Here is a 19,693-nt window from a genome sequence, read left to right as displayed (position 1 = left end):
TCTGGAGGTTACATCATTGAACTCTGGATGCTTCCGTCCCATCTCGCAGATGTGGGGTGTGTGTGAATTCATCCCTCAAACTCCAGAAGCATCCGTGTGTGCTGTGCCCTGTTCTAGGGGCTGGAGGTATGTCAGCGAACAAGACAAGGGAGTCATTGCTTCTTATGGAGCTTATTTCTATTTGTCCGAGACAGAGAAAAACAGAAGACAAGCCAACAAACAAATGAACAGCACCACCAACAAAAAGATGGTGACAGATGCCACTCAGGATTAAATAGGAGGCTAGGACAGAGGTGGCTGGTGGCCCTTCCCAATGGGGAGGGCCAAAAATCGGACTCCTAGGAAGGATCCAGCCATGGAATCTCGGAATGGCAGAGGGCACATCTAGGAGAAGGTCTCAAGGACCTTCGGGAGGGTGGGGCCTGGAAAGGCGATATGGCTGGGGCCTTGTGAGTGAGGGGGAGGTGGTGGTTGGGAGGTGGGCACAGGTGCAGGCAGGGGCCAGCTCCCTGGGCTGCGGCCGGCAAGTTAAGGACTCTGGGTTTCATTTTAGGAGTGGTGAGAAACGTTGGAGGATTTTAATCACTTGAGTAGCACAGTATGATTTCTACTCGGGAAAGCTTACTCCTGTGCTAGGGATATCGGATTGTGGGGCAGTGGAGGGGCACGGGCAGGGGAGGAAGCTGGCGAGCAGTTTGGGGCTGTTGCACTGGCTGGACTTATAAGATAGGAGGGGCTGGAGAGGGTGCGTGATCTGGGATCTGGTGTGGGACAGATCTCAGGACAACTGGCGATTTAGGCTTGAATCGCGATGGTACTCCCACGTATTAGGATAAGGAACAGGGGAGGAGAGGTTGGGGGACAGTAATCTGGAGTCCTCTGTCAGCCACAGTAGGGTGGAAGTTCTAGTCAGACCTCTGCCTGAAAATGCCAAGTAGGCATTTGGATGTAAGCCTGGAGTTCTGAGTAGAGATCGGGGTTGAGATGTAGGTTGAGAGTCGTTAGCATATAGATGGTATTTAAAGCTGTGGACCCATGAGGTCACCTAGCAAGAGTGTGTGGACAGAGAGCGAGCGAGGCTGGGCTCTCCATGCAGGGGTGAAGAGCAGCGAAGAAGCTGAGATGAGGGCTGATGGGGAGTCAGGGGTGTGGGGGGGAAGCCAAGAGAAGCGCTGGTCTCAAGAGGGAGGAAGGGGTCAGCTATGCCAAATGTAGCCAAGAGGTCAAGTCAGAGAAGTTTACATTTACATATGATAGCATAGAGGTCACTAATGACCTTGACCAGAATGTCTCAGTGGGGCCATGGGTTGGAAGCTTGGCTTGGGCAGGATCGAAGAGAGGATGTGAGGTACGAAGGTTAAAACAGCAGCGGTAGGTGGCTTTTTGGAATTTCTTGGTGAAGAAGGGCTTCTCATGGTGAGAAAAGTGTATTTCATAATTAGTAAAAAAATTTTAGCTTGTGGTTGGTGCATCTAATCCTGCATCCATTCACCACAAATAAAAAATGCTGATGAAGGATTTAGGTGAATCACATCACTATGAAATGCTTCAATTTCGGTTTTTAATTGTTATAAATACAAAATTAAAGCTAACACACCACTGCAGGAATTGGTGTGAGTATGGTAAAAATTTGAGTTGAAAAAAAAACCCATCCAAACTACATTTAAAAAGACACAGAGCCCTCGAAAGTGGCTGAAAAATTCCCTTCCAATGTGAAATAATGAAATTTTAATTTTTAATTGCTTAAAACACAAAATTAAGACTAATAAGGCTTTTGAAGAATGGGAAAGAATTCTGACAGTGGTTAAGATTTGACAAAATATAAAATGATATTCAAGAGCAATCGATTTTTGGAATTGATTTGAATTTGCCATTCATCAAATGGACTTTTGGTGGGTTGGCCTGCTTCCAAAAACACAGCCAACCCTGGAGGGCGCTGGGGCGGCTGCGTGTTGTGTGGGGCTGGGGGTGAGGGGGAGATCCCAGGAAAGGTTGAGGATACAGGGGAGCCTGGGACTGCCGCTGGTTTGAGGAGGGCAGCACCCACAGTGGCGGGGACGAAGGTGGCGGTCCCACTGGATCCCTGGGCCTTGAGTGAGGCCAGATGGCTGGCAGGCGAGGCACTGGGACTGGCAAGGTCATCTCTTGGGGAAAGCTGAGGTACTACTTCATGCAGATGGTATGGGGCTCCTGGCTTCCACTCCCAGTGGTGAGGAAGAGCCTGGAGTTCCCACTCTCTTAGGCTTCTGGATGACCTGAGAGCACTCTGCCCCCTGCTCCTCAGTGAGGAGACTGGGCACCCTTCTATCTTGTGGGGTGTGGTGTGTGGGGCTGGAGCAAGAGGTGCATGGGGTGAGTCTCTTCTGCAGGGTTATGTGACCATGGAGAGATGGGAGGAGGGAAGATCTTTCCAGGTGGGGAACACATTTGTAAACAAGCATTTATGGGGTGTGTGCCGTGTCCCGGAAACCACGAGAGGACTTTTTATCTACCTTATCCTGTCTGATCTTTAGCACTGTCCTGTGTACTGGCAGGCTAGGGGTTTCATCCTCATTTTGCAGATGAGGAAAATAAACGAGGCTCAGAGAGGTTGCGTAACCTGTGATGCTCACTCTGCTAGCGGGTGGCCCAGCGAGGTCCTCTGCCTCCCAGCTGGGCCAGAGCTCCTGCTCATAATCACCAGCCAGCCCTGAGCAGGGATGCGGGGGGACCCTGGTTAAGCCTGCAGAGCAAGCCTCTGGCCAAGGGTAAGTTTCCGTTAGTTACTTCATTATAATCTCATTTACCCTGGCATGTAAGCTCCAGGAGGGCAGGAGGCTTTGTTGCTTTTGTTCATTTCTCCAGCTGTGCTCCGCATGTAAGGGTGCTCAGTATGCCAACGTTGGGAGTGAGTGGATCTTGAGGGGCAGCTGGGCATGGATGGCCTCATGAGGCCGAGGGGTGTGGAGGTGATGGTGTGGGTGGCTGGAACCCAGTGGGGAAGGTGTGCTCCCTCTAGCTCCCCACGGGTCCTGTCTTCTATCCAGCCCCATTTAGAGTGCATTTTGTCTGTATCTCCTTGTCGACTGCCTCTCTGTTCACCCTTATGTCCCTAATTATTTGGATTCAGTTGAATAGCTGTCCTTCTCTTCGAAGCTCTTGGCTTGGTTCCCAGGACCCCTGACTTCCCACCACCACGTGGTGCTCTCCTTCCCAGCGTCCACTGAATGATGGTGTCCGAAGCTCCGTCCTGAGCCCTTTCTTCTACTTTAGTGTCCCCTCAACCTAGGCAAACTCATTTAGTCCTATAGCAGCAAGTGGCCTCCACATCAGTCATGCTGTTTTATGCCTCTAGCTCAGACCTGCGTCCTACACTCCGGACTCATTTGTCCTCCTGAAGTTTCAACATCTCCACTTGGACAGCTAGTAGGCATCTCACACTTCAGGTGAAAACATCATGATGTGTTTAGTTCTGCCCTCCTTCTCCCCTTCAGGTCTTTTCTGTTTCCCAAGTGATTCCACCATCCACCTGGTGCTCAGGCCCAACACCTAAGAGTTTTCCTGGATTTCTTTCTTCCTGTTCAGTGTCCAACTGACCCTGTTGGTTTTTTCTCCAAGTTATATGCACAGTGGGCTCAGTGTGTGATGTCTTTGAAGTCACTACAGTACCCACGCTACCAGTGGCTTCTCTCTCTTACTTTGCTTCATTAAGGTAAACCTCAGCCACTTTACCCTCCCTTTGGCCTGTGAACACACCAAGCTCATGCCTGTCTTAGGACCTTTGCACCTGCTTTTCCTTTTGCTTGGGATTCTCTTACTCTGGATTTTTTTTTGCATGTTTCACTCTTCCTGCCCACCATGCTTTCTCAGCTTGGATGTTGTATCCTAGGACAGGCCCTCCCATCCCCCATTTATTCTTTTCAGAATTCCCTTAGTTTATTTTCTTCACAGCACTTATTGGCACTTATTTATTTGTTCATATATATATATATTTATCAGTCTTTCACTAGACTGAAAGCCTCTGGAGGGAAGCGACTCTGTCTTCCCAGTTCACAGCTAGGTTTCTAGGGCATGTGGTCAATACCTGAAAATATTTGTTGACTGACAGCTGTGTGACTGACTGCCAGGCGACAGGGGCCTGGGGTCTGGGCATGGAGGAGGCAGGGGCACTTGTGAGCCCTAGGACACGTGAGCACGTTTCCATGAGTATACATGCTGGGTTTGCCTGGGGCCAGGGTGAACTCCTTTAAGCCTGTTTCTAAATGAGGTGGGGCAGGAGCTTCCTCACTCCCTGTACTCCCTTCCTCACTCCCTCATATCGTATGTGTGTGTGTATGTGTGTGTATGGAGGGTGAGGGTAGGCAGGAGAATCACAAAATGTAGAAGTCCATATAGTTCAAAAACTGTCCTTTTCCAGGCGAGACATTAAGACCCAGAGAGGGCAGGGCTTTGTCTGGGGATTGACCCATTGGGAGAGGCAGAGACAATCAGGCCTCGGACTCCTGCTCTACTGGCAGAGCTGCAGGGTAAGGCCCAGGGAGCTGGGGTGGGCTTGCGGCTGGACACTGCAGTCAGAAATGAGATTAGGGGTAAGCAACAGGCTGGCAGTTTCCTGGAAGGCTAGAAGCAGAACAGAAGCACCCGGTGCCCCAATGGCTTGCAAGAATCACAGAACGCCTTCTACACTCGCTCTGACGATTTCTGCTCCCACAGGGAGAGGCCTGTCGGCCCCTGGAAGGTCAGCCTTGATGAGCCTCCTGGTGGGGTTGGGGGCATACTCTGATGATGTCAGAGGGCTGTCAGTGCTAGGGGGCGGGAAATCTGCAAAGTGCTTTGCCTTCTGCTGAGGGTGGGTTTGGTAAACGGTGTGTTGGATCGGGAGTCTGCGTGTTTGAGTCTGCTGCCAGCCCAGCCCCTGCTCCAAGTCTGTGGTCCCGCAAGTTCGGAAGGCAGCCTCAGAATCACTGGGGAGCTTGCAAAATCCAGAGTCTTAGGCACCGTCGCAGAGCTCTTGATGGGGAGGCGGGGGCCCATGCGTTTGCATGTAATGGACACTTCAGGTGACTCCCAAATGCACAGAAGTTGAAGAGTTTCAGCTGTCAGTCAGTGACCTCCCTCCGACTGCACACACAAGGCTGTTGGAATGGGAGAGGGGCGAGGAATGCACATTTTTATTTTAATAGCAGTGCATTTTAACACATATTAGAAAAGTCCAGAACTAACATAGATTTTATCATTTAGGATAAATCTGGGTAGGTATTAAAAAATGTAAAGGGGTGCCCGGGTGACTCAGTCAGTTAAGTGTCCGACTCTTGGTTTCCACTCGGGTCATGATCTCAGGGTTGTGAGATTGAGCCTGGGGTGGGGCTCTGTGCTTGGTGTGGAATCTGCCTGAGATTCTCTCCCTCTCCCTCTGCCCCTCCCTGCTCCCTCTTGTACGGGCACTTGCCCTCTCTCTAATAAATAAATAAATCTTTAAAACATTTAAAAAGTGAGTCAATTAAAGAATTTAAACATTTTACTTATGTATTAAGAGAATTCTTTAAAGGAGAAATTAATTAAATATTTGTACGTGTGGTACCGGTAGCGTGGCTGAAATGACAGAGGTGGACCAAGGCAGACTTGGCTCCTTACAAGGTCATACACTTATTTCAAGGATATTGGTTTTAAGCTCTAGGGACGGATGGTCATCGGCTCAGGGCAGCTCCCCAGGAGGAAGGAGGGGAGGCAGGTGAGGCTTGGCTGGGGTGAGGGAGCCCCTCTACGGTAGTTTCCCTGGCTCTGGCCTTAGGGAAGGACAGGGAGGGAGGACAGGAAGAAGCCAGGGTGTATCTCTCAGAGGCAGAAGCCCAGAGGCTGTGTTCACCAAGGCTTTGGAAAGCGCCAGGTCTGGTTCGGTTTCCCCTTGCTCTCCCTGGGGCAGCTGTTTCCCTTGACTCCTTGGCCCATCTGGGCTCCTCTCAGCAGGCCCGGGAGACCTGGATGTGTGTGGGGTAAGCAGAGTGAGTGTGGAGAGCAGGCTGGCCCAGACCTATGTCCCCTTCTAGCGCCTGAGGCCTTCGCAGGCCCTGTGTGGTCTCTGCTAGGGTTGTAGGGGGTCTGAGGGGAGGGGTAGCAGGGGCCCCTCTTTCCTACCCTTTGGACATTTCAATCAAGGGGCTGAGCCCCACACTGGGGGAGGCTGGTGTTTGCAATCCAGCACTCCCTCCTTCTTCCCCCACTGGTGGGAAGAGAAAACAGAAGCCTTCTGGAGCCGGGGGAGAGGTGGCTCAGTGGTGGAGAGAGAGGCAGGGCGTGTGGGAAGGGGCTGTCTGGTCGGCCTGCCTGCCCCAGGAACGTGTCTCCTTGCTAGAAAGGAAAGCCGAGCCCAGGCCAGCCTCCGGGGCGTTCTCCGCCAGGGCCAGTACCCGCTCTGAGTGGGGGTCTGAAGGGGCCCGTTCTCTACCAGGGTGGGCACCCGCTCCAGGAGGGTCGGAAGGGGCCTCTTCCCTGCAACTAAGCAATTGCTGTTACAGTTGCCACATTTATTGTTTTTTCTAGGAAATTTACCAAGTTTTGGCCCAGGGGTTTACATTTCCCGCCCCCTAGCACAAGCTTTCACTATTCAAGCTCCAAATGGAAGGCACTGAGGCTGTAATTACTCCGGCATTAGCTCAGGAACACGCTGAGAGGAGCAGGGGCAGAGCACCTGGGGAACCTAAAAGCAGCCGCAGGCCTGAATTAGCTGCTGCTCCATGTGCCGAGTTGCCCCGCTCCTCTCCGGGGCCCTAGACGTCCTCGCTCCCCTCCACCTCCGCCCCAGGCTGCTTTGCTGGCTCTTCCCTTCTGCCTGCCGGCATCCTGACAGGTGCAGGGAACATGGAAGCAGAGCCCGGTTGGCGGGGGGAGAGAAGGCTTTGTAGACGGGGTGCCCCCCGAACAGCCCGTGTGCAGACAGGCGTCTTGGATCCTGGCCCCGGGCAGGATGGTGTGGCCTCAGCTCAGGGCGACTGCTTGGGAGGCCGCACCCCACTGTGGACAAGCCCCTCTTCTGCTCTCCTGGGCCCCTCTTTCAGTCTCCATCTCCAGGCTTCCTGAATTGCTGTCAGCTCCTCCCAGCTTTTGCCCAGCTCCTTGTTGACTCAGACCGGGAGCTGCTTTGTACCCTTTTTGCTTCCTCTGACTCATGCTGTAGGTTCAGTCCAGATACCACTGCTTCTGTGACCCCTGGTCTGGGTATGATGCTTTCCTCTCTGCTCCCACAGCACCCTGACTTCCCCGGTGCACGGGTCAGGCCCTTTGTTTCCAGCTGGGTCTCTGAGGAACTCCTTGGCACACAGTAGGTCTTCAGTAAAGATTTGTTTATCCAGTGAGTGGGAAAACCAACCTCGATTCTCTTTCTGCTTTAATCCCCCTTTTGTTTCTGTGAGAAGAAGAGAGGGAACTTTTCTCTTTCGGCCTTTGTGGTGCTGTTGTTGGCAGGGTATTGGGGTGAGGACCCGTCTTTGTCTATCGCACCCCAACTTCCACATCTGCACCCTTCTGGGCCACATGGATACTTGCTTACATGTGGTCTTATGTTGACCTCTATTGCTGACTCTGCGTCAGTTTGGCTTCTTTAATAACATTAGCCAACAACTTTTGAGTACTTGTTAGGAATTAAATATTGTTCTAGGTACATTTATTCTTTCACTTGTTAAATTTGTCTTCAATACCTACCATGCACCAGACATTGGGAAATATGGATACAGCAGTGAGTATAACCAGTAAAGCTCCTGCTTTTATGGAGTTTGTATTTGACACAAACAAATGACTAAGGAAGCGTGTACTGTGGTAGACAGTGATGAGTTGTGGGAAAAAGAGATCAGAGCAGGGGTAAGGGGAGTGGTTTCTTATTATGTATAGTGTGGTCCAGAAGGATTCACAGATAAGGTAGCATTTGAACAGACACCTGAAAGAAGGGAGGAATGATGATGGTGGAGAGCTTTCCAGGAGGAGGAAATAAGTGCAAAGGCCCTGAGGTCAGGGCACAGTCCAGGAAGAGCAAGTCCAGGAAGAGCATTCTGCCTTGTGGCTAGAATGGAGGAAGTGACCAGGAGGAGTAGGAGGTGAGGTCATCCAGAACAGTGCAGGCTGACAGAAATATAAGTCACCTATATAATTCTAGGTTTTCTAGTAGCCACATTAAAAAAGTAAAAAGAAGCAAGTAAAATTAATTTTGACAATATATTTGTTTAAGATATTTCCAGAATAGTATTGCTTTACTATGTAGTTAATCTAAAAAATTATTAATGAAATGCTTTACATTATTTTTTTTTTTTTCTTAGCAAGCCTTAAAAACCTGTGGATATTTTCAAAATCTGGTGTAGACCTCTCATTTTGGGTTAACCACATTTCAGGTTCCATGGCCATGTGTGGCTAGCAGCTACCATATTGGACAGCACAGGTATAAAGCCTTGAAGACCATACCCTGAGTGAGAGGGGAAGCCGCTAGAAGCGTTGGAGCCCAGGAACATTATCTCTCTGCCTTGGGTTCTAGAAGGTTCACTCCAGATGTGATGAGAAGATTGCTTTGAGGCAGGGGTTGGGATGGGCATAAGGACAGAAGAGGGAGATGAGGAACCGAAGCTCTTGCCAGCATGTGGTGAGGATGGCATGTAGAGTGCTGGGAGCAGTTGCAGTGGTGAGAAATGCTTGCATTCTGCATGTATTTTGGAGGTGAAACTACCTGGTTTTTCTGACGTGGTGTGTGAATGTGAGAGGAGTCATGGATGTACCAAGATTTTTGGCCTGAGCTACTGGGAGGGTGAGTTGTTTTCAGAGGGATGAGGAGGACTGGGGCTGCGGAACAGCCTCGTGGGGAACATGTAGGTTTGGCTAAGTTTGAGATGCGGGTGTCAGCCTTTCAGGTAGAGAGGGCAAGCAAGTAGTTGGACATACAAATCTGGGGACTGGGGGGAGATCTGGGTGGGGACAAGCCATGAGTGGGTGCACAGAGAGAAGAGGGGGCTGAACCCTAGAGGAGAATGCCGAAGGCTGCTCAGGTGAGTACAGGAAGACCAGCAGAGAGGGGAAGGATGTGAGGAAAGGGGGCTGGAGGGGGCCATTGGCTGTGTCCAGTGTCCTTATGGGCTGAGGAAGAGGAAGGCCCAGGATCCCTGACCACTGGCAAGAGCGGGAGGCCAATGCCAGGCTGCAGTGGGTCCAAGTGAGACCAGGAGGGGAGAAAGAGACTGTTGGTATGGACAACTCCTTTGAGGGGTTTTGCTTTCAAGGAAGCAGAAAAATAAGGTGCTACCTTAACGGTGGGTGTATGGTCACAAGGAGGCTTTTTTTCCCTTAAAGACCGGTGGTGTAACAGCTGATGGGGATGATCTTATAGACAGGGCAAATTTACCATGCATGCAAGAGAAAAAAATGAGCCAGCTCATTCATGCTTACAGCAATGCTATGTGGGAGGCACTCTTTTGTAGACGGGTAGACTGAGGCAAAGGAAGATTCAGTTACTTGTCCAAAGCCACACAGTAGGGCTGTCCAGTGACGATGCCCAAGGTTTAGAGCACCCAGTCTTAACCACTATGCTATGCTATTCTGTCTCTTGGTTTCCTAGCTAGAGTTGTGAGCTCTTTGAGAATTGGGACCAGCTCTTACACATCTGTATCTGACATAGCACCTAGCAGAGAGAGGGCGTGCAGAGGGGCATTTAGTAGATCTTTAATGACCCAGAGACCTGAACACCAGGAACTGTGCTGGAATGCTCAGGCACCTATGCTGGCCAGGGCGGGGGGCGGGGGGCTTTGTGTGGAGAGGAGCATGCTGTCAGCCTCCCTCACCCTACATCCTTCCCAACACCACGACAGGGGTGGTGCTCACTAAATATTGGCAAGACTTTACTGGGTAGATGAAGAATGAATGAAAAAGGTGCAGCTCATCCATCCTAAAAGCTGAGCTGATGGTGTACACAGTGCTGGCACAACTGGGTCCCTGCTCTGGTTTACTCCCCATATGCTGGATGACCCGAGCCAAGCCCTTGCCTACATAGTACCTCAGTTTCCTCATCTGCGAAATCAAGAGGTAGGGTTAGGTGATCTGCCGTCTGGCTCTGTCCGAACATCTCAGGTGGGCACTCACGGACTGGATTCCCGCCTCCCTCCACTGTCTGTCATTAGGATGGCCAAGAGGCCCTCTGTGGTGGGGGTGGGCTGGCAGGGGAGGGTCAGGTGGTCCTTAGAAGAGCTGAGACCTGTGGGATAGGGTAGCCACCACAAAGGGAGCCTGGGAATTCCCGAGACTCCTGCTTCATGTCCGAGACGCTCCACTCCACGGGCAGTGATCCCAAACTCAAGGGTGCGCACCGACGCCGAAGTCGCCATATCCAGCATGCCTACCCTTTGGCTGGCTATGCTCTCGGCCCTATTAGAGTCCGAGCTGGCCTTTAGCCTCTCCCTCGTCCTGCTGGTCTCCCACCGGCACCATCCTTTGTAATGGTTCTCCGGACCAACTGGCCCCTGCAGCACCCCTGCCCTGGCGCCTTCTGAAATGTGTAGGGACAGTTTCAGTGGTCCTGTGGTGGCCCTGATGGTGGTGGTGGTGGCTGCTGAAGATCCCGTGATGGGACCTGTCCCTCCCTGAACGCCAGCAGGACCCCAATCAGAAGCCTGCTCAAATGTGCAGCTGCTGGATGCCTGGGGGCCTGGGGGCCCGTCCTGCCTCAGCTGCCATTCGGTTGTACGGACTAGAGCCAGTCACTTCATTTTCTGTTACCCGCGTTGGTGAACAGGACTGCAAACCCCTAGTTGCTTGCCATTTTGGTTGTGATACTTTTTTTTTTTTTAAAGATTTTATTTATTTATTTGACAGAGAGAGAGAGCACAAGTAGGGGGAGAAGCAGGCAAAAGGAGAGGAAGAAGCAGGCTCTCTGCTGAGTAGGGAGCTCGATGCGGGGGCTTGATCCCAGGACCTAGGGATTGTGACCTGAGCCGAAGGCGGAGGCTTTAACCCACTGAACCCTCCGCGTGCTCCTGGTTGTAAGTTTTAAACAAGACAGAATGAACAGTCCTCCTCATCAGAGCTCCCCACAGGTACAATTGCTCTGTACCAGGGGCTGTCCTAAGCCTGTGGTGGACCCCTTTAGTCATTAATTTAAATCTAGCTGCCTGTTAGGTGTCCCCACTTCACAGATGAGGAGACTGAGGCGAAGGGCATCATGACCGCTGGGAGGTGTCCCCCGGGAGCAGGTGGCTGTGGGCCTCCGTCCCCTGGCCAGCCTGTGACCTGCTCTCTCCTCCCCCTCCAGGGACAGGAGCAGACCCCGCGGTCAGCCCCAAGAGCAACCACTGCCTGGACGCCGCCAAGGCCTGCAACCTGAACGACAACTGCAAGAAGCTGCGCTCCTCCTACATCTCCATCTGCAACCGCGAGATCTCGCCCACCGAGCGCTGCAACCGCCGCAAGTGCCACAAGGCCCTGCGCCAGTTCTTCGACCGCGTGCCCAGCGAGTACACCTACCGCATGCTCTTCTGCTCCTGCCAGGACCAGGCGTGCGCCGAGCGCCGTCGCCAGACCATCCTGCCCAGCTGCTCGTACGAGGACAAGGAGAAGCCCAACTGCCTGGATCTCCGCAGCGTCTGCCGGACCGACCACCTGTGCCGGTAAGCACGCCGCTGCGGGTCGGGACTCCGCACTTGCGGGACCCCGGGGACGCGGACACGCGCAGACCGAACTGCCGGCCACTCATTCATTCATTCATTCATTGGTGCACGGGCTTGTGGTTTGTCTGCCAGCTCCGTGCTCAGCGCGTGCTTAGGACCGTGCCAAACCAAGGTGAACAAGCCAAGGAGGGTAGAATGTCAAATCAGAGACCCCTAGAGCCTGGACTAAGAAGGGACCCTCAGTGATTTCAGTCCCACCTCTGAAGGAAGTCCCCACCTCATGTCCCCGGGACGTGGTGTGGCCATCAGGAAGGGGCTCTTCTACATCACAGAGGTAGCTCTCTCCGCCCGGCTGGCTGAGCCAGGCTGGTGGGGCCCTGGAGTGCGGGTCTGAGTCTGACTGCCCGGGTTTGACTTTCTGCTCCCTCGCTGTGTGACTGGGAGCAAGTTGTAAACATTTGTCCAGTTGGCTCTCCTTCACCTGCAAACAGGACTAACAATGCCCATATCACAGGGTCCTCATGAAGATTAGATGATGGGATGTGTACCCCAAGCCTAGCACAGAGCCTGGCTTAGAGGAAATGCTTAGTAAGTGTAGCCTAATGATCGGGAAGGTTTTTTTCAGTTGTCGTGACGGTGAGTGGAAATGTGCTTCTGCACAGTTCTTCTGTCTTCTCTGCTTGCTGTTAAGTGTTTATCTAGCCCCTGTTGCACCCAGCACTCCGTTCTCAGGGCCTGCAGAGGCGAACATTGTGCTCTGAGAGAAACAGCCAGTCTGGAAGGGAGGACGGACAAGGCAGCCTTCCCAGTGCAAGGGTGTGAGGGCTGTGGGCTCTCCGATGAGGCAGCATCAGGAGGGACATCTGCCTCAGCCTGGGGGACCAGGGAAGGGGGTCTTGAGCTGAAACTTGAAAAATGAGAAGGAGGAAGCCCTGGAGTGTTGTCAGCTGGAAAAACGTGTGCAGAGGCTGTAGGAGAGAGCCTGGCCTTATGGGGCGCTACAGATGGTGGGTGCTCACAGTGAGGGCGGTGGGATGGGGAGGCCACAAGTGGGGCTGCGGGAGAGACGGAAGTTTGCTCATGATGTACTGGATGCTGGTTTGCCAGCAGATGTAGGAGCAGAGAGAAGTGTACCATTTCAGATATGATTGGTGAGTAGACTTGACAGGACTGGTTGATTGGGTGAATGTTCGTTTCCTGGAGGCACAAGTCATTTCTGTTTTGTTTATGCCACACCTCATCCTACACAGAGAGCCTGGCACATGATGAGCACTCCACAAACATCACTGGAATGGATAAATGAATGATGACCGCCATGTTTCCTAGTCAAGTAACTGTGGGATGAAGGAGACATTCAGTGTGTGTGTGGGGAACGGGGTTGGATGCGTAGCATTTGTGGTGCCTGGAGGTCTATTGCCATCCTCTTGGCTATGTTTGGGGGCATGCCCAGTAAAGCGGCTAGAGTGGAGAAGTGGATTTGGGAACTGTTGGACACCTCATTGGTGGATAGAGCTCCAGCAGTGGGTGGAATGGTGCAGGGTGGGTTGGTGGAGCCCAAGAGGGAGTCTAGGCTGGAGAGGCCTGAAGATAGGAGAAGCCATTGGTGTGGATAGTGAGTTAGAGCTCTGCTGGACATGCAGGTTCTTCAGGGAGGGACAGAGGATGGGGGGCTTGTGACAGGGAGGCTCACATGTGGAAGGACAGCCAGGAGAGAGTGGCCCAGATTGCAGAAGAGAAGGGGGTTCCTGAGGGAGGGAGTGACTAAGATATGATGCCTCATGGTGTGTATGTGCATGTATAGCTGTGAGCGGACATGAGAGGGAGTGTGTCTGTATGTGAGAGTGTGAGAGTGTAGGAAAGTGTATGTGCGTGGTGTGTATGTGTGAGGGAGTATGTGAATCCGTGTGAGTGAGTGAGTGTGTGTTGGAGGGTTGAAGCCAGTTGTGGTTGGTCTGGGCCTGGCAGGAGGCACAAGCGGATTTTACTGAGGCGGAGGCTGCAGAGGGAAGGGAGGCCTCTTTGTACCAGGGGAGTGCTGGGGCCATGTTGGATGAAGGGGGAATGCTGGTTGGCTTTGGACAACAAGATGCTGAGTTCCAAGGCTCTGGTCCTGATCCTCAGAGCCAGCTGCAGGGCTCTGGAGAGCTATGAAGGAGGGGCCTTTCTCTTTTGCTTTCTTAAAAAAATAGGCCTTATTACCTACAGACACTGATTGAGGCCATTTAAAACAAACTATGCAGGGCACTTGGGTGACTCAATCGGTTTGGCTGCTATCTAGTGATTTCAGCTCAGGTCACATCTCAGGGTCCTGGGATCAAGCCCACATCGGACTCTGTGCTCAGCAGGAGTTGGCCTGGGGATTCTTTCTCCCTTTCCCTCTCTCCCTCCTCCTGCTCACACACACGCTTTCTGCCTCCCTCTCTAAAATTAATAAATCAGGGGCGCCTCAGTGGCTCAGTGGGTTACAGCCTCTGCCTTCAGCTCAGGTCATGATCCCAGGGTCCTGGGATTGAGCCCTGCATTGGGCTGACTGCTCAGCAGGGAGCCTGCTTCCCTTCCTCTCTCTCTCTCTGCCTGTCTCTCTGCCTACTGGTGATCTCTGTCTGTCAAATAAATAAATAAAATCTTAAAATAAATAAATCAATCTTAAAAAAGAAAAGAAACTGTGCATACAACAGGAACATGGTTAGAAGAAGGAAGTGAGGGCCCTACCAAGGAAGTCAGGAGTGAATGCCGCAGGTCTAGCAGTTGCTGAGCTGGGGCTCTGAGCCCAGTGGTGGCTGGGATAGAGCGGGACCTGATGGGTCCTATGAGTCCCACAACATGATGGAAGGGAGCATCGAGGTTCTCAGAAGGAGATGGATTCCCTCCTTCTAGGTGCTAACATGGCCTGCCAGGCCGTCTCACACAGTGTATGTGCAGGGACAGATGTGCCAGGAGCTGGGCCTGGGAGGGAGCTGGAGCATCGCTGAGTCTGAGCCCGGGAGCTACAGGCAAGGGCCCTCAGGAGCCTGTGCCTGCTTGTGGGCTGGGGAAACTGTGGCCGGCGGGCAAGCCCCCCTCAGCTGTCTCTAGGAGGGGCTGGTAACAGAGGAGCCCTGGACCCCCTTCATGAGTCCTCTGTTATGGAAGGACGACATGTGTGGCTCCCGGGGGGTCTGCAGCCTTGTGTGAGAGGGGAGACTTTAGAGCAGGGTGATTTCAGGCTCACAGAACCTCTGGGTCATTTGAAGAGCTAGAGGGGCTTTTCATTTGTTTTTCTAGGGGCGGGGGAAGCCAGGAACAAGGATTTGGGGAGTAAGCCTCACATCATAGAACCAGGGGCTGTTTCAACAGGTTTAAGCTTCAGGAGGGTCAGGAATGAAGCGTCCCTGGAACTAAGGCCTGATGGTGTCTGAGAGGCACTGGGCCGGGTGGGGGAGACCGAGCTTCAGGACCTAAACTGAGACAGCAGGCACCGTGGGACCCACGGATAGTGGGTCTGCATGTTTGAACTGGGTCAAGGATAAAAGTTCTAGGAGCTCCAGGGTGTGACAGGGTGAGCTCCTGGTCTAGAACCAGGTCATACTTCCACCTCTCCCTGCCCAGCCCCCAGCCATGGATGGTTGTAAAGTGTGGTCCTGCGAGTGGAAGGACAGGGCCTGGAACATTGTTCCGGCCTGGGCAGTTGTCCTCTGGGCAGCTTTACTGCTCAGTGTCAAGGCTTGAGGCAGGGTGGGAATGGTGCCCTCGGGTGAGACAGAGTGATGGTGGTGGACAGAAGTGGTCATCGTGGACACCCTTGAGCTGCAAGACCTGCCCTTGGTCTCCTGGGTGGTCTTGGATGGGCCGTTTCCCTCCTTATGCTCTCCTTGTCTTTACTGATCACCGAGGGATGCTCACCTGGCTCCAGGGACCCCTCCAGGTCTGTGAGTCAGTCTGCTGGGGCAGCCTTTTCCCACCGCATCTGCTGTTCTCGAGGTTTTGTATCTGGAGAGATGAGCTCTCGGCACAGGAGGACATGGCAGAGACACCTCCTTGGGGCAGAGGATCTGGGAGGGCAGATTTGAAGGACTCCAGGGCAGGCCTGCAGGGATTGTTTTTCCATGCACCTGCAAGCCTGACTTACTGACCTATGGACGCTTTCTCCACGTCCGCGGAGGAGCCTAGGAGGGGATGGGTGGCTTGGAGGGGGCTTGTAGAAAAGAGGCAGCCCAGGCTTCATTTTCCTCTATACCCAGGGAGGAGCACCCTCCTTTCCCTTCCTGACACTGGATCCTTTTAGGTTTCTGTCCTCCAGGGTAGACACAACAGGTGGCAATCTTTACCATGAAATGGGAGAGCCCAGTGCTGGGGTGTTTGGGTCAGGAAGTGGAGACCCCAAGCCTTCCTTTCCTGGATACTTTAATGGACAAAGCTGGCTTTGATGGGGGTCATGGGGAAGCTTCTTTGAGCTGACATTTTGGGAATGGGACCCTTGCCTGGAGGCATCTCTCAGAACCTGCCCTGGGCTTCAGGGCTGTGCACCCAAGCCTGGCTAGCCCCCTTCACTATATTGCCAAGGAAAACGGAAAGCAGGCCCAGCTATGCTTCTCCCTGGGTGAATATTGGCCCAGCATACCTGGGGGGCAGCTCTGCCAGAGCCCACCTCACCTGGCACTATGTTAAAGCAGGCCTGTTGGTTTGCTCTGGGGCATACCCAGAGGCAGGCCTTGTCTCTCCCCAGGGTGATATTTAACAGACTTTGCTGTGCCATCTTATGAAATGTTGGTAACCACAAGGTGTTGGAGTTTAAAGAAGCCTTTGGTTAAACAAGAACATCTCCTTGTAGGCCTAGGGGTAATGGAGGCATTTCAGACTCCTCCCTTGGAGCTTTTTTTTTTTTTTTTTTTTTTTTTTTTAAAGATTTTACTTATTTATTTGACAGACAAGAGATCACAAGTAGGCAGAGAGGCAGGGAGAGAGAAAGGAGGAAGCAGGCTCCCTGCAGAGAGCCCGATGTGGCACTCAATCCCAGGACCCCGGGATCATGACCTGAGCCGAAGGCAGCGGCTTTAACCCACTGAGCCACCCAGGCGCCCCCTCCCTTGGTTCTTTGGACCAGGATCAATGTGGAAGCTTCCTACTCAGAAGTTGCATACCCTGTCTCTAGCCTTTGTCTGGTTCCTATCTTGTGAGCTTCTAGAGCTGTAAACGTCAGACCAGGAGACCTTTTACAGTGTTCTGATATGGAGTCTGAAAAGCCCAGAGAATCTCTTGGAATGAATCCATGGAATTTGGCTCAATTCTCTCTCTCACCCCAGCCCCGCTAAGGGCCATGACCTACTTTTTTTTTTTTTTTCTTTAAACACAATCTTCTGATTGCTACTCTCTGCTTACCTTCACTGTAAGGATGGCCTGGATTGCGTGTGTGTGAGCGCATGGGGGCGGGGTATGTGTGGCTGGGAAGCTGTGGGGAGGATGAGTCTGTTGTCCTGTAAACGGTGTCCCTTTCAGGCCTTGTTTGGAAGAGGCTCTCTGAAATGCCCTGTTCCTCTTGGTCTACGGAGAGGACATAAATAACTCGGTGCTGGCGCTGTGCCATATCCCAGGCTGTAATTTCACCTCCAGGGACTGAGAATGTGTATAAATAGACTCCAGCCCTGGGCTACCCTGGCTGCCTGGGTCTCTTCATGCAGTGGCCACTGTCCTTGTCCAGGAGGACTGCTGAAGGCAGAGGGCTTGGGGTCCTCTCCACCAAGGCTGTCCACAGGGAGTGGGGAGGAGTCCTTCTGGCAAGCCCGCCCGCTTACTTAGCTTAGGCATGTCTGGTGCCTGTAGGCGGTGTATATGGACACGTTCGCATTTGATTCTTGGCTCCCTGGAGTGGTTCCTCAGCGTCCTCTGGACTCTTTATAGAATAATCCGTTGGCTGATGTTTTTAGTGGGTTATCTCTAAATAGCAGCAAATGATTATTTGTAGGGGGCGTGTGGGCTCTGGGGCTTCCAAGCCTTCCCTTCTCTCAGAGGAGAAGGTCTTGACTATCTTGAAATCATATACAAAATTTTGTGCGTATGTTCCAGAGAGAAATGTGTGACCTTCATGAGATCCACAAAGGGTTTCTTGACCTCTCAAAGCTTACAAACCTCTGCCTTCTCTGGATGGCCAGCTTGGATGGGCTCCCTGGAGGATTGGAGTGACTGATCCAAGATGCTGGCCACAGGCCCGGGTGGGACAAAATGGCTGCCCTGATGGATTCCGGCCAGCAGGCCTGGGCCCAGTGGGTCACTCAGAGCAGAGGAATGGGGGTTGTAGGGACATTCCTTTGTTCATTTACAGCTATTTGTTGGTTTCCCCACTGTGGGCCAGGTCTTGTACAGGGATTAGAGAGTTAGTGAAGTAGACGGACGTCTTTGCCCTCGGGCACTTACGAGTTCCTGCCAGTTCTCTTGCCATCCCAGTTCTGCTCTGCTGCCTACCAGATATTCCCTGGGTCACTTTGGTTACACTGAGAGCAACCTTTGTGGAGAGGAGCCACACCCATCTGATCCTGGCTTAGGGAACTGCCTGGTCTTGAGGAGAGCTCAGCACTGAAAATTCCTGTCTTCCCAGAACAAAGCTGTGCCCAGGAGTGCCGTGGGGTAGAGAGGTCACCATCTTCCTTGCCAGTGGAGGAAGACTCTTTACCTGGGCAGCATTAGGATCTTCAGCCTTGCGGGCAACCCCAAAACCCATCTTCCCACCAGGGACCCCGTCCTGGCCCTGGCGGCTGACCTCAGTAGGGGTCCTGCTTGCCCTTGGGCTGTGGGCTAAGGATGCCCAAATGACTCCTTTTGGAATTTCCTGTGGGCCTCAAGACCCAGCTGGAATATTGAACATTATTGTGCTGAAGGCTCTGGGAAAATAAACAGGGCGAGAAGCTGCCACTTGCGTGTCTAGTCTACATCTTCTGGCTCTGCCCACGCCAGGGGTATTTGCATGGCTGGGCCCCGAGTGCCTTTCCCTTTCCCCTTTCCCTTTCAGGTTTGCTGTCCAGGCATCTGGGCTCCATAAAGCTCCCACCCCGCAGAGATGTGGAGACGCACCCACCCCCTGCTGAGTTGAGGCTCCCTCTTGAGGAGCCCAGGTTTGGTCACACCAGAGGGATCAAACTCCAGTTTTGTGTGTGTGTTTGCTGGCATAGGACCATTGCACACTTTGGCTGCCCCTGTCCTGCTCCATTTACTGGCTCCTTGGTTATTTCCACTTGCACTCATTGACGCAGGCGCTCTCCTGCTTTGCTCATTAGTGTCTCAGTCTGCTCCTGCCGGAACAGAATACCACAGCCTGGGGGGCGGAAACAGCAGACATCTCCTTCTCATAGTTCTGGAGGCTAGCGGTCTGAGATCAAGGTACCGCCATGGATAGGTTCTTGGAGAGGGCCCTCTTTGGGGTCATGTCCTCATGTGGCTTCCCTTGGAATGTGTACTTAGAGAGAGATCTGGTTTTCCTCCTTTTTATATAAAGGCACACATTCCATCATGGGATTCTACCCTCATGATAGAATCCGCTCCAAATGCCATCACAGTGGGGATCCAGATTTTAACACATCAGTTTGGAGGGACATGAACATTCAGTCTAAGGCATGAAGACTTTATCCTTCATTCACAGCCCTGCTTGGTCCTCATCTCCTAGCTATATCTTCTACTGATGCTTTCTCGAACTTGTCTGTATCCTTCATGGGGCAGTGATCACATGACTTTCCTTTAATACTTTATCTTCCCAGTGAGGTCTCTGGTTTCTTACATTCTTATATTACTACGGTGTTGACTTGTTTATTTAACAAATATTTATTAGGGGCCCGGCCCTGTGCTAGACATGAGGTCCTTACTGAAGAACATAGTAGAGATGGTCCCTGCCCCCGCCGGAGTATATAGTCTGATGGCGGAGGTAGGAGGAAAAGTTTGCAAAATGAGCAGGATGTAGAAATAGAGGATAATGGGGAAGGAAGTGGGAGCTACTTGGACAGGGGTCAGGAAAAGTTTATCTGGGGAGATGACATTTAAGCCAAGACCTGAAGCACGAAGCAGCCAGAGGTAAGACAGATGGGAGAGAACATTTCACACAGAGAGAATAGCCTGTGCAG

The 19,693-nt window shown here is 52.5% G+C and overlaps 1 protein-coding gene across 1 annotated transcript in view; it reads left to right on the top strand.

The window, feature by feature from the left end:
* Window positions 1–19,693, top strand: part of GFRA2 (GDNF family receptor alpha 2) — an 85,601-nt gene that overhangs the window by 21,988 nt on the left and 43,920 nt on the right. The window contains exon 4 of the mRNA XM_004763327.3: window positions 11,255–11,609. Coding sequence (XP_004763384.1) covers window positions 11,255–11,609 — 355 coding nt within the window. The remainder of the gene's footprint in view (window positions 1–11,254; window positions 11,610–19,693) is intronic.

Source organism: Mustela putorius, unplaced genomic scaffold (genome assembly GCF_011764305.1).
Source record: "Mustela putorius furo isolate JIRA1106 unplaced genomic scaffold, ASM1176430v1.1 tig00003937_pilon_pilon_pilon, whole genome shotgun sequence".
In the NCBI taxonomy this organism is placed as follows: domain Eukaryota; kingdom Metazoa; phylum Chordata; class Mammalia; order Carnivora; family Mustelidae; genus Mustela; species Mustela putorius.
Note: the sequence above shows the minus strand (reverse complement) of the source record. Positions and strands in the feature narration are given on the sequence as shown.